The 14848-nt window shown below is 50.6% G+C and overlaps 1 protein-coding gene across 4 annotated transcripts in view; it reads left to right on the forward strand.

Moving 5' to 3' along the window:
- Positions 1–14848, forward strand: part of LOC107500074 (serine/threonine-protein phosphatase 4 regulatory subunit 1) — a 62718-nt gene that overhangs the window by 35988 nt on the left and 11882 nt on the right. For all 4 annotated transcript variants that reach the window (XM_016124906.2, XM_036229233.1, XM_036229234.1 and 1 more), the window contains 6 exons: positions 6747–6854; positions 7638–7703; positions 9635–9793; positions 10314–10498; positions 11546–11970; positions 13916–14106. In XM_016124906.2, coding sequence (XP_015980392.2) covers positions 6747–6854; positions 7638–7703; positions 9635–9793; positions 10314–10498; positions 11546–11970; positions 13916–14106 — 1134 coding nt within the window. The remainder of the gene's footprint in view (positions 1–6746; positions 6855–7637; positions 7704–9634; positions 9794–10313; positions 10499–11545; positions 11971–13915; positions 14107–14848) is intronic.

Genomic DNA, 14848 nt, shown 5'->3' on the forward strand with positions numbered 1-14848 from the left:
CTGGTAACTCCATGAAAAATAATGCTAAAGGCATTTTCGCATGATTTTTATTTTGTTTCCAACCACTCCATTCTTGCCATCAGTATTGTTCGTGTGCGTGTGTGCGTGTGTGTGTATGTGGTGAAAATATTTGGAAAAGATAACAAGCCTTCAAAAAGCTGTCTCCACAAATCACTTGCAGAATAAATTAGTTCACGTAAACTGTATTTTTTATTCACAGTGAGTAGCTGATACCATTATTTGAATGTATGAGCTTTCACATGTGGGCGCGGAGAGAAAAAGCGCTCTCAAACCCTCCCCAGGCCAAGGCAGCTGGGGCTCGGGGTGTTTCTGGAGGAGCCCCGCTTCTCTTCCTGTGGAGCTGTTGGGAGCAGATGTGGGGCGCCTTGCCTGCCCCAAGCCTGCTTTGGTCAGATTCAGAAACTGTTCTGTCTTCCTCCCCTGGAGCCCCGAGGCCCAGGGGTCTTGGAGGGGACTCACCCCTCGGGCAGCCAGCGTCATGGAGCACCCTGGGCACTGTCTCCTTTTTAGCTAGGAAGCAACAGCATTGAAAACAAAGCGTGTCCGATCTCTGGACATTGGGTGGAGAGCAGATTTCATTCTTCAAGGAAAAGAAGTCCACGTGTGATTCACGGAGCCCCCGAGGAGGGCGGTTCTCATTTGGCTGGTCCGGGACTGGCACCCCAGACTCAGTGGGCACTGACGTGTGCCTGTGAGGAGGCGGGACAGGAGAGGAGAAGCGAATCGGGTGGTTCCGACGCCCTTGTGTCTGGGGCTCTCTTTGCGGCCATGCGGTACAAACGCAGCATCCTCTCGTACACAAACACACACTCTCAGAACAGTGTCATTGTCGTGAAGGAATTACTGCTCGCCCCGAGGGAACCGCAGCCTCCAACGTTACATTCTTGTTGGAAGTTGGTCCTTTTGTTCTGAGGCCAGCGACCCTGTGCGTACGCGATCGGGGAGAGCAGAGAGAGCCGACTAGACCCGGCCGGGGCATTTTTAGGTCGAGCAATGCAGAACAAATTCCACGTCGGTTTCCTGCATCCTGGCTTCGCGTGTCCGTGCATGTCTGGTTTCGTGACGTCTCTACATTTGCCAGGCGGTGTCAGCGACTCCCCCGTCACGCGTCCAGGACACCTGCTTCGTGTCTGCCTCCCGTCACTGAGCATCTGCGTCGCGCACTCCATTTGTTGGTGTATCCCCCTCGCAGTGGTGAGCTGCTTCAGCCCACGTGTCTCTCTGCCATCCGCACCCGGCCCCGCGCCAGGCCCCGAGAGCACAAAGTCAGCGTTCGCTATCGAACGTGGATCGGTAGGACCTGGAGGCGCCGCGTCCTGTAATTGCGCGTAGAGCACGAACAGGCCACCGGAGACCAGTTATGTCTCTTGCTTGCAGGACGGCCGTTAGCGTTCCGAGATCGTGGCTAATTGTCAGAACCCTGCTTTTCTCTCCCAGCACGTTTCACATTAAGCCTTCCTCATGTTTTGTCATCATTCCTATTTTTAAACTCATTTATATTTGTGTATTTATTTAAAAAGAACATGGTTATGTGCTGTAAAGAATAGTTGGCTCCAAGCAACTAAGCGAAGATTGTCACTGCATGAAAGTGGTTCCCGGGGCCACAGGAATGTCACTTCTTATCACTTGGTGTGCTGACTTTTAACAGTCTGGATTTGTTTTTTACAGGTAGTGATAAGGTCATGTGGGCGTGGTGGATGGGCAGGGGTGGTTGGAGACGCTGGGCACTCTTCGGGTGCCTGTTACCCTGAACACAGAAGCCTGGGGTCCTCATTTATTGCGGCCGTCACTCTGTGCATTTCTGCCTAGCATCATATCACCAATATGTGTCCTCTGAGTTTGCGTGACACAAGTCTTCTCCTCATTTGCCCCACCCAGTCATCTTTCCCCCTCTGGTCCGCTCTGTGCAGAGTCCATGTGTGACGGATAGCGGGCGGACTGCTAACCCAGGACGCCTTTCTGCTGTGAGAGGGCAGGGCCGTGCAGTAGGGGGAGTGGACTTGAGAGACGGGAAGTCCTCTCTCCTTCTTCCCTCCCTCCCCCCCTCCTTCCCTCCTTCTTTCCTTCTTTCTTCCCTTGCTTTTCCTTGGGGGAGTAGGAAAGTTCCTAAAATTTTCATGGGGTTAATTTTCCATTTTGTTTTAATTCTGACTAATAGAAGACTTGCAAGCGTGAGCTGTGTAGCCCTTCGTCGTTTATATTTAGTGCATTTGTTTTATCATATTCTCTTTACACACTCGTGCACACACACATACACATATTCGTATGGATATATATTTTTCTGAGCCATTTGAGAGTAAACTAGAGACAGTGTGCCCCTTTACCCCTAAATACTTCAGTGCACTTTTCTTAAAAACAAGGAAATTCTCTCTTAAAATCATCCTACATTGATCAAAATCAGGAAAGTGGACGTCGATACCTCTCATTCACAGTTCATGTTCAGCTGTTGCCATCTGTCCAGGGTCCAGTCCGTGATCACGCATCGCACTAAGCTGTATGTTTCTGTGGTCTCCTTCAGTCTGGATCAGATGTCAAGTCCGTGAATTTCGTTGCGTTGACGTGTTGAAGTGTACAGGCCAATGTTTTGGTAGAGTGTCTCCCAGTTTGGGTGTGCGTGATGTTCTCTCCTGATTGGATTCGGGCCCTGCATTTCTGGGAGGATGTCATGGAAGTGACATTGTGTTATCGTGTGTCACATCTGGAGGCCCAAGAGTTCAGTTTGCCCCGATGTAGGTGACGCTAACTCTGGTGACTTTGTAGATGGAGATGGTGTCCGGGTGTCTCCAGTGCACTGCTTTCCGCTTCGGAAGTAATCAGGGGCCTCACACGGACACTGTGAAGATGCTCTCATCAAACTCTCCTCCTCCGATGGTTCTGGTTGACATCTGCTGTGAAGAGTGTTCCTTCTCCATTATTCGCTAATATTTTGTTGAGGGTTTTCACATCTATATTCAAGAGGACTATTGTAAGCAATTTTCTTTTCCTATTATGTTTTTGTTAGGTTTTAGAATCAGGGTTATTGTGGCCTCAAAAATTGAGTTGGGAAGTATTCCTTGTTCTTCTATTTTCTGAAATATTTTGTTTAAGATTCATGTTATTTTTCTCTTAAATATTTGTTAGAATTCACTGCTAACACCTCTGGTCCTAGAGTTTTCTTTGTGAGATGGCTTTTGATAACAGATTCAGTTCATATATGGGGCTATTGAGATTTGTTTTAGTTCATCTGTGTTATTGGCTAACTTTTATATTTTAGGGAACTTATTAATTTCATCTGAGTTAAGTTTATTGGAATAAAGTCGTTTACAGTATTTCCCGTTATCTCTAATGCCTGAAAGCTCTGTAGTGTTAACCCTTTTCATTTATGGTATTGGTAATTTGTGTTTTCTCTCAATTTTTTTCCTTTCTTGATTAGTCTTGCCCAGAGATTTATTAATTTTATTAATATTTTCAAAGTACCAGTTTTTGGCTTTGCCATTTTATCTTATTGCTTATTTTCTTTTCATTTAATTTCTACTGTTTATTTCCTTTCTTCGAATTACTTGAGTTCAATCGCATTGTGTTTTTCTAGCTTAAGGAGGAAACAGTATTTTTAAGCCTCCCTTCTTTTCCATTTTAAGCATTTAAAGCTACACATTTAATGTTTATATCTTTATGATGTATTTACCCCTTTTTTAGGAAATGACTTTTTAAAAATCTCTGAGCGTAACTTGCGTCTTGTAGTCTGTCGTGATGTCACTGTCATCGCCCCAGCGTTCTCACACCTCGCGTCTGTCATGGTATGTTTGTTTATATTGTTTTACTTTCGTTCGCATCCAGTTGGGTCTTGCTTCTATATCCAGTCTGTGTAATTGTTGATTACATTCGAATCTATGTCTATAGTTCTGTTATTTGTTTTTCATATAACTCATTAGTTCTTGTTCGTCTGTTAGTTCTTGCCTGCCTCCTTTTGGGCTAATTGAGGATTTTCATGGTGCTGCACGGTGATTCCTCTAGCGAGGATTTTCAGGAAGCGCCGCACCTTGTGACGCAGTCCACTCTGCCGCCGTCCCCCTTCCTGCTGTTGGTTTCGTATGATTATGACATACACAGGACATCATGAACCTGATAGTATGGTATCGTGATTTGTGATTTAAAAATTTTATATTTTGAAGAAATTATGAAAAGAGAAAAAAATATATAGCTTTTATGTGCACATTTTCACCATTTTTCGTGCTCTTTCTTCCTTTTCTGGAACTGAGTTTTCATCTGGTACCAATTTCCCTTCAGCCTAAAGAACTTCCTGTAGTATTCGTTTTAGTTTGCTTGGCTGATGATGAAATCTCTTCATTTTTATGTGGAAATGTCTTCTTTATTTTGCCGTCGTTTTTGAACAGTAGTTTTACTAGATACAGAATTGTGGGTTGACAGGTTTGTTTTCGTCTTTTCCTGAGGCACTGTAAAGACGCCATCCCGTGGTCTTCTGGAGAAGTCAGCTGTCATTCATGTTGTACTCTTACATATGAAGTATGCCTTTTTTCTCTGAGATTTTTTGCTTTTATCTTCGCAAGGCGAAGGCTATCCTACTTTGCGTTAATTGAACTCCTTGGATTTGTGTGTTGATGCCCTTTACCTAATTTGGGAAGTTTTTGACTATTGTTCTTTCTGTCAAGTACTTTTTTTCCTTTGCCATTTTCTCTTTCTCTTTTCCGTCTGGGGCTTAGATTACATAAAATTGGGATGTTTGATATTGCCCCACAGGTGTTAGAGGTTCTGTTTTGTGTTTTTGTTTTTTTTTTAAGTCACTTTTTTCCTCTGATGTTTAGATTTGATCATTTTTTATTAATCTTTAAGTTCAGTGACTCTTTGTCTTCTCCAATCTGCTCTTAGGCCCATCTATTAAATGTTTTATTTCAGTTAGTGTGCTTTCCAGCTCTAGAATTTCCATTTTGACCTTTTTTATAGTTTCTAATTCTCTGATAGAGAGATTCCCTATGTGTTTTTTATTAATGTATTTTCCTTTTAATCTTTGTATATATTTATAATAGCTTCTTTGAAGTCCTTGTCTGGTGGTCATGACATTTGGGTCATGTTGATGTTGATTTCCATTGAGTGCTTTTTAAAAAAAATTATGGGTTTGCCATCAACGCATGGGTAGTTATTTTTATTTGAACACCAGACATTATAAATGGTATACAGCAGAGACTCTGGAGTCTGTTTTATTTCTCTAAAGTGAATTTTTATGCAGTAGGCGGGTACCTTATCTAATCTTTAACTCCCAACTGCCCACCTTTGTGGTGAGCAGCCAGACTCTATTTAATTTTGTTTAGTTTCTGGCTACTGCTTTTCTGCTGGGTCCTCTGAGAGCTCCCTATGTACTACCTAGAAGTTAGCCAAAGATCTCAGCAAATCGTATACACAGATTCCAGATCTTACTTGCAAATCTATCCCATTGTGGTTCATCTTATAACTACATTCTCCTCCCATTTTCTGCCTTTTGGTTGCTCTCCAGTGGCTGTTTATTATGTTTTTTCAAGATTCCATAATTGTTATCTACAAGAAGGGTAAGTCTGAGCAAGCTATTGCGTTATTACCAGAAGTCTTGATTCCATTTTATAGTTTCCATTTCTTTGATGAGATTTCTAATCAGTTTATTCATTATGGCCATATTTTCCTTTTAATCCTTGCACATATTTACTATAGCTCTTAAAGTTTTTTTGAAGTCTGCTAATTCTAACCTCTGTCTCTTCCTTGGGTTTGTTTCTCCTGGCTGATATTTATCTTGAATATGAGTCACATCTTCTTCTGATTTCTTCTCATGTCTGTGAATTTTTTATGATCTGTTGTATCTTCTTGAGGAAATGTTGTAGAAACTCTGGATTCTGTTGTCCTCCGAAGAGTATTGATTTTGTTCTAATGGGCGGTTCAGATTCTGTGTCCCGGCAGTAGTCAGCAGCTGAAACCACTCAGCTCCCTCCACCTTCAAGCTACTGCTTTTCCCTGCGAACGTCACCATCTCTCCTGTGCGTGCACAGTTCTGAGGTCAGCCAAGGGTGAGAATAGGATTTAATCACAGGTTTGGGGGCTCTCCCTTCTCTGGCTCCCTCATTCCTTCCTTCCCAGGATTTCTGCCCTCACTTGCCAGCTGCTCAGTCTTGTTCTCTGACTTCTTAAACCACTTTGCTTGATGTCCAGCTACCTTGTGTAGCGCTGCAGAACGGGGTGTGCCCCTGGGCAAAAAAAGCAGCAACCTTGTACGTTTTCTCCAGGGGCTGCCCTCCTTTAGTGTCCCCCAGCATTTGACCACCGTCCAGAGCCCGCCAGTCATTTTCATACGTTGTCCAGCTATTACCGTGGGCCCCACCTCACCACCGTTTGGTTTAGGCCACGCTACTTAACCTCTGTGAGCGTTAGTGTCCTCATCGGGGAAAATTAGGGTAACACCGACTCTCAGAGGGTTTTGGGAGGGGAAATGAATGCACGCTCTTAAATTGTTCACTTAGGTGCTGGGTACACAGTGGGTGCCCGGCAAATGGGAACCCTTGAGTTTCAAACAAAACCTTTTCTGAGTAAAACATGAGAAATATTTGGCCTTCTATTGACAGAACTCCAAAAAGGCTGTTCTCTGTTTTAACTCCCTGAGTATTTTGGCAATGTTTTGAATATTAGCTTTTGGAATCTAGTCAGTGATACGGGCGACACATATGCTGTGATATTTCAAGTGACTCTGGTTCTCCCGTTGTTTGCAGATAATCTGCAAACTGGCTTCGGTGCTGGGCAAGAGCACAGTCGAGCGCCTGCTGCTCCCGCGGTTCTGCGAGCTGTGCGGCGACGGGAGGCTCTTTCAAGTTCGGAAGGTGGGAACGTGCAGTGTTCAAACTCGGGAAATTCAGAAAGTTAAATAGTCCAAAACCGATTCGTATCAAGTGTCTGGACTGCCACAGTAGACACAGTCTGGGAGAAAAACGTGGCCGGCCTGACCGTGTAAGGGAAACATCTGGACGGGGTTGCCAGTTTTCACTGAAGTTGGGGAGGGCCCGGCGATCCGGGGGTGAGGTCGCGTGGGAGCAGCCTAGGGCTCGCAGGCCAGGAGGGGCCGGGGACCCTGCTGGCTGCGGCCGGACGCCCTTGCCCCTTCGTCATCTGGGGCGATTTGCGCCAGAGCTCTCTGCTCTTTGCTGTGCCTTCCAGCTCCAACCCCGCCCCCCTCCCTTTTGGTCACTTGTCACTGGGTGGGGAAATTTTTCCTCTCGGAGGTCCATTGCCTCCCCTCCCAAACAGCCTCATCTTCCACCTTGCTGCTGCCCGGCCGTCTTCCCACAGGTCTCCTTACGACGCATCTGCAAGACGACGGGTCTCATTCCCCCGCCCCGAGCGTTACAGGTCTTGCGCTGTTGCCTTCCAAAGGCTCCATGTGTTGAGACTGGTTAGGAGCCCGAAAGGCCCCGGGTTTGCGGCCCTGTTGTCTTTGCTTGCAGTGCGCCGAGGCGCCTGGGCTGTGCCGTGTGGGGACGGGCTTGGCACGTGCTCGTTAGCCGCCCGACGGGAGGGGTAAATGTTCTCGGGTTCCTGCTTGTTAGTTTCCACATTTGTCAAGACAGAAAGCAGAGAATAACCGGTATGCCTTTTGCCTTTTTAAGGTATGTGCTACAAATTTTGGTGATATTTGTCACGCCGTTGGACAAGAAGCCACTGAGAAATTTCTGGTATGTGAAGTTTTGCCAGTTGTAATCGCCAACACACTGGTTAGGGCACTTTCACAGGCAGGGGTGGGGGGGTGTGTGTGTCTGATACGCCGTAACGGCAGCTCAGCTTCGCGTGCATTGATCTCAAATATCTCGACTTCTGAAGCTGACGTTTTTCATGAGGGCGAGGCAGCTGGCCTGTGGGAGGGAGGGAAAGCAAGCCCGGTCCCCGAGGGCACAACCCTGGGGGACTTCTGCTGTCGCCCCCCCCACACACACACACACACTGGCCACTTCCCCCTCGTCCCTTCTCCAGGCCTTCCCGACCACCCTTTCTAGAACACGGCTCTACCTCTGCACTCCTGGACTGCAGAACCTGTGGCGTTGGTTAATGCCCAGGCCCTTGTTGACCTTTCAGGTCCCTTCAGAAGTAGCCTTCCTGCCTCACCTCCCGTCACCTCCTCCCTCAGCCCTCGGCACTGCCCTGGCCCGTGCGTCTTGCCTTTGGGCGTCTTGCCTTTGGCCGTGCCTCTGAACCATGGGGAGGGCAGCAGGGGGCAGGGCCCCGGGGTCTGTACATTTAGTAAACCCCCTGCGGCCTGTCAGGGCAGGCAGGGCACACTTCACTAGCCAGCAGAGTGACGGACTGACTCTCTGCTCATCTCCACGCCTGTGCTCGCGACTGCCCCCTCCCTCCAAGGCTGGTCCCACCAGTAGGACCCTGCTCACTCCCCCTTCAGACCCGGCTTGACCGTGCGTGGGCCTCTGTCAGGTTCTTTGCTCGCCTCGCTCACCCTCCGACTGTGTCGGAGAAGATTCAGTGCTCGCTCCGGCCCCGTGACAGTTTGTTCAGGGCACGTGCGTGCCCCTTAGCGCACCTCGTTCTAGTTTGGTGGCTGTGGGGTCTTCACCCCGTCGCCTTCGCCTTTCTTCCCCCAGGGCCTGCCCTGCACTGGGCATCTGGAGGACTCCGCTCCGCCCTGTTCGCTCCTTTCTTTGGCGGGGTGTTCCACCGAAGCGGTTGGAACTTAACCTCAAAGTAGAATCTTTCCATTGATTTTTAAATTTAAGGTCAGAGGCTCGTTTTATTTTATTTAACACACAAGCCGTGTCAACACAGTTCTAACCCAAAAATAATTTTTAGCGGACTGTCACTTTGAATATACAGAGAATGTTGTCTTCCACTTAATGTAACGGAGTGAAGACCCGCCGTGATGAGCACGATCACGTGTACCCATTTGTGGAGCATTTTGACCGATTATTTAATGTTAGGATATCAAAAATGAAGCGTTATTTTTAAAGGATAAGTTTTAAAAGAGGCCATGCTCATCACCTTTATACAGATATAAAACGAAAAATTTAACCGTTTATTAATGAGGGAACCAGTAAGATCCGATAGCTGGTTTAACAGAGAAATCAAAGATCACGTTTCTGGTCATACCAGGGAATCCTGAAGTGATCTGACAAACGGTTCAAAACTGCTCATATCCAGGGTGATGATGTCTGCATTTTTGTGGACGGGAATTATTTGTATTACTGTCAATTTTTAACAGTTTACCTTCGATCTCTAAAATGCCCTCATCAAAGGCCGTGATACCTGGATGAGTGAGCGCGTTGGGATAGCCACGAAATTTCAAAGTCATTCACAGTATTTCTCTGTAATCACGATAATGAACATCAGTCACTCTGCCTTTTGGGGATTTTTTTTCCTCTATTATCTTGTTAAATTTAACCAAGTCATTTATTGGAATTAAGAAGTAAAGGAAACGTTGCTTTATTCTACCTGTCGTCATTTCTCTCTCTTTCAAATGACTCCCTTTAGGCCATGCGCACGCACGGTCCCCTTTTCTCTGTCACCGATTGGCGGGCGTGCCCTCCCTGCGTTGTCCGAGCGCTGCTGCTCTACCGCAGTGTAACCGGGTCTGAGCGGCACAATTCGTTTGCTCTGCCAGATCCCAAAGTTCTTTGAGCTTTGCTCAGATAGCGTCTGGGGGATGCGGAAGGCCTGTGCGGAGTGCTTCATGGCGGTGTCCTACAACACGTCCCCCGAGGGCCGCAGGACCAAGCTGTCCCCTCTCTTCATCAGACTTATCAGCGACCCCTGTCGATGGGTGAGTGTGGGCGGCTCAGCAGCGCTGCCTCCGGCCCCGCAGGCTCCCGGGCCTCGGCTGGCTCTGTGTTTTGGGCCTGTGTTTTGTGTTTTCTGTCACTGATTGGCACTGTTAGATCTGCTGGGGATTAGGGCACCGAAAAGCTCAAAAGCTTTTGTCCCTATTAAGGAAGTGGCACACACCTTAACATGTGTCGTGAATGAATATCATGGAAATGCGAACTGGGAAAACTATAACTGAGAATTGTTACCTTTTCTGTCATAATCATAAACCTGCCAAAAATGATTAATAAGTTCTGCTCAGAAGCTTTATAAAATCTGGGATTATTTGATGTGGAATTCACATTCTGGAAGAAGAGAAACTACATGATAGTGCTAAATTTTTTCTTATTTTTCTGTTGAAAAAGAGTTTGTTTGGAATCTAGGGGCTGCCTCAGAAAGCAGTAGGTCTGCTTAGACATAACCTGGCGCGCCGCCACCGGCCCAGCTTGGGGTCACCGCGCCGTTGTCTCTGGTTCCAGGTGCGCCAGGCCGCCTTCCAGTCCCTGGGCCCCTTCATCTCCACTTTCGCCAGCCCCTCCAGGGCCAGCCTCTGTGTTCGAGACGACGGCATGCTGAGCGTCCGGCCGCCGGCTCAGGGTGCGGCCTTGGGTTCCGCCTGTGGGTCCCCCAGTGCCGGCAGCTGTGGGAGCGCCTCCACGGCCCGGTAAGCTGCGACCGGGAGGAGTCCCAGGATCCCCGCCTCGCCGCCAGCGCCCACCTACAGGCCTCGCAATTACCTTGTCCGAAGTGTTAGTCACAGTCGCCATGTGGGCAGGATCAGCTGTTAGGGCCGTAATTCCGTAAAGAAGCAGAAAGCAGTTGCAGGGGTGATTTTAAAACACGACTACTAGGTGATGAACAACGAAGATACTGTGTCTCTTAAATGTAGATAAAATAGTCATTGAGAATAGTGATCAAATTACCTATGCTTTTCGACTAACGATGTTCTTTGGGTAATTTACTTGGGGAAAATGTGAAGTGCTTTTGTGCCATAGGATGTCACACGCACAGAACGGTGCCGTTCCTGACCCACCGTTAGTAGACCCCACACTGTTTTTCTAGTAAATTCTAGTGCTCCATCTTGGATCTTGAAAAGAGCTTCTCCAGAGGTGACGGGTACGTACCAGCCGGGCCGTTCGAGGCGGCCGCAGCGTCTCTGCGTCATCGCTGTCACTCGGGAGTGTGGCCGTGGGCCGTTCCCATCCCCGGCAGCACCGGGCCTTTTTGAGACGGGGTCACCTTTCTGTCCACCCTTGTCCACGAAGACTCGCTGAGTCCCTGCCAGATGCCGCCCCTGTGCCGCGTCTTCCCCATGGGTCCTTCCCAGGAGCTGCCAACCAGCCGGCCCTTCTCGGGCGCCTCCGCTGGTGGCAGGAGGCACAGCAGGAAGGGCCGAGCCCCGGCTTCTGTCGGCATTTGGAGGCGGGCCAGCCGAAGCCGGGGCTCGTCCACCGCGGAGCGTCATGGAGGGATTGGCTGGCCTTGAGCGTGGCGTATTTAAGGCACGTGATGCTCCCAGTGGGGCAGAGGGGGCCGACGGGCCTCTCACACGTGCGTGAGGTCCCCGTCTTCTGGCGCCGGGCGACGCAGCGGTTCAGATGGCCAGGCAGGGAGGGGCCCAGGCTCCTCGGGGTGCGTGTCTCGTGTTTTCCCGTTTTACTTCCAGTCTGTCACACAGTGTTAAAAGTGTGTGTCCCTCGCTTTAACCTAGTTCGACAAGGCCGGTGCCGTTGGAGCCACACGCGACCACAGAAGGCCCGCCGATGGAAGCCGGTGACGTCCTGCGTCTCAGGAGTGCCCGGCAGGGCCCCGGGGAAAGCCCGCTGGAAGACTCCGTCTCGGCTGCAGCGGGGTTGGCAAGGCTCTCCCCAGAGGCCAGCGCCCTCGCGAAACGCCTCCCCACCCACAGCCACCCTGGTCCCGGTGCCCTGGCCTGCCCGGGGCGTCCCGAGGACGCGTTCAGTGATTTCCTTTACTGGCGAGCCCCTCTGCCTGACATAAGCGGAGACTTGGAGCTGCTTCGGGGGGAGACCGGGCCGCAGGATGCGGGCAGCAGCGGCCATGTGGCCAGGAGCGAGATTCAGAAGGTCCTTGACAGTTTGCAGGAGCACATGATGGGTGACCCTGATGTTCAAGGTGCGTGTCTTCCATGGTAACGAAAGGGAAGATTGGGCGCTTTGGGGTGCATGTTGCCTGGGCCTGGGTCTCATACCACATACGTGTGAGGGCTCCCCTTTTCCCCTTTGCTCGCGCTGCGCACACGTTGAGGACACGCCTCAGCGTCACCACGGCCAGAATCTCGGGCACCTGCAAGGGCCCTGCCTCCTCGTTTCACAGCCACGCAGGTGTGAAGTCAGTTCCAATACAGACGCCCATAGTTCTTGGGCTTCTCTGTAGCAGTGGAAATCTCATTAGCTCCACGGACACTGTTCCATTGCTGGTCGCACTGGGAGGCCTTTCCAGGTGTGAGCAGCTAGGGCCGCTGATCCTTTGGAGCCCATTAACTCAGCCCTTAGCTAAACTTGAAGGCTTTTGTCTTTCTGCAGCAGGAAAAGTACAACTTCTTCTTGGGGGTATTTTCCACTGTCTGACGAGTGCTCCCACTCAGGCCCTGCAGTCCACACCGTCATCACGCCTCCTCGCTGGCCGTGCTGCGGCTGTGTGCCTCCTCGAGCGGGGGGAGAGTGGAAAAATACAACGCTTGCTGCTGTTGCCGGGCGGAAATCGGTGAAGCCTTGGGGAAGGGAAATGTGGAAATCCAGTTAGCCGTGCGGTTGCTCTTTGTCTTTGAATCTATAAAGGAAATTAAGTCAGCGCTGGCTGAAGGAATGAGCACGTGTTACCTGTCGCTTCTAACGGCGACAGACCGAGGTCTGCTTTGGAAAAACACATTTCCAGAGCTGTGTTCACCTCCATCCTGGGGCCCGGGCTGGGTGCCGGGTCAGCAGTAACCACGCGTGAGGCCCTCGTGGCCCGGGGTGGGTTGTGCAGACAGCCGCCTGGCACAGGGTGTGGCAGGGGCTGCGATGGGAGTGGGTGTGGTGACTTTGGGGACACACGTGCTGTGGAAGCATAGGTCATTCCTGGCGATAGAGGACTGCCTGGGAGGAGACCTTGTAGAGCAGGTGACATTTGGTGTGGGATTTGGAGGATGGCTAGGAATCCACCGTCTAGAGAGGTCGAGGGATGAGTCTCAGAGGTTCTTTCAGTTGTTTATGAAATCTCACGTGTATCTGCATACGTAATTGTTTTGTAAGAAAGGACTCACAGCTTTCATCAGTGCTCCAATGGGTCTGTGACTCCCAAAGATTCAGAAGTAAATGATGCCTTAGGGGAACCGGACATGTTGCTCAGGCTGTCGGGAGGGACCTGGCAGCCGGTACTGAGAACCTTGCGCTGGGCACCGCGGGGAGCCAGCTACAGGCTCTAAGCAGTTTAATCACTCTTGGAGTCTTTTGAATTTAAACAATAGGAAATAGAAAGCAGGAAGTATTGTGTGTGTGCTCAGGTCGGGGACATGGACGCATCCGTCTGTTTTTACAGAAAGGTACAAAGTGTGTCATCTTTCCTGTTAGGGTCTCAGGCTGTCATATGCTATAGACTGGACGTATGGTGAGCGAGACCTTTCCTCGTGTGTGTGTGTGTGCGCGCCTCTGTGTGTGCATGTGTGCGTGTGCACGGAGGTGGCGGCCACCCTGCTTTGTAAACGGGGAGCAGGCTCCCCGTCGCTGAGTCGGCTGAGCTCCCAGGCCTCGGCGTTCAGCAACGTCGTGTCTTTCTGTGGCAGATGATGGAGTCCAACTCTGGTTTTCCAAGTCGAGGCGTTTCGGGTTCAGAGCTGGTGCTCTGTGCGTGGCTGGCGTTTCGCTGGGACAGTTACAGTTAATGGCCTGAACATCACCACCTCCCTGGGAGCTCATTCTGGAACCCCGGGGCATGGCGACTTTGGGGACACACATGGGCGAGATGAACGCTCGTGCAGTGCACCACGTCCAGACCATCTTGCCGTGAAGACTCCTCTGTGTGAATCCCTACAAACCAAACCAGGTTATTAAGGTTCTCGAAACTTCTTTTCCCGCAGCTCAAGTCCAGGTATTGTCAGCTGCGCTGAGCGCTGTCCAGCTCGACTCTGCGGATGAGCCTGAGCGCCAGGCGGCGGAAGTGCTGAGCGAGGCGTCCGGGTCAGGTCCCAGCGCTGGGGACAGGCGGCCGGCCCCACCCGCCTCCGCCCCGCAGCGGGAGCGCCCCACGGCCAGCGCGGCAGGAAGCACAGTAAGTGTTGGCCTCCCGCGCCCTCAGCCACCGAGGATGGGACAGGGTTCACAGAGCGGCCTCTCGCTCATGAGCATATCCTGGCAGAGGTGATAAATGGCAAATTTAATTTTATTCTTAAGGTCATGTTTTGGATAACTAGACAACCGATCAATCAGGCGATTGATAACCCTGCCTCTTCTCCAGAGACAAGGGCGGGAGACCGAAGGGGCCTGCCCTCTCCAAAGACGACGAGACTGCGTCTCTGTGTGTGCGTGGGGGGGGGGGGGGGCGGTTAACCAGATGGGCGCTGTCTCAGCTCTCTCTCGCTCGCTGACCTTCACATCTTCGAAGAACGGGGGACGGAGGCGTCTGGTGGCTCCTTCGGAGTTTGCCGTCGGCGTTGGCCTTGGAGCCGGCCCGCGGCCTTCCACCTGTGTCCTACAGGTGCACTGTTCACACACGCTGCTCCTCAGTGGTACCAGCTGCCGCTTCTCCAGGGACAGGTGTGGGACAGCCGACAGCTCCCCCTCCCCCCGCAGTCTGGAACCAGCCCTGTGAGGCCGGGACGCCCACACGGGGCGAGCAGGGAGCCCGTGGCCCATTTCGCACTCGGCGTCTCTCCCGAGCTTTCTGTCTAGCTCGCTGTGGTTGGAGGCGCAAAGCCTTCCTCGTTCCTCCTGACCTTGCACTCAAACCTCGGTGAGACTGGAGAGCTGAGTCAGGGCGGGGTCGGTGGTCCTGCCGCAGGCCTTCTCATCTC

The sequence above is a fragment of the Rousettus aegyptiacus genome, unplaced genomic scaffold (assembly GCF_014176215.1).
Source record: "Rousettus aegyptiacus isolate mRouAeg1 unplaced genomic scaffold, mRouAeg1.p scaffold_m13_p_12, whole genome shotgun sequence".
Classification (NCBI taxonomy): domain Eukaryota; kingdom Metazoa; phylum Chordata; class Mammalia; order Chiroptera; family Pteropodidae; genus Rousettus; species Rousettus aegyptiacus.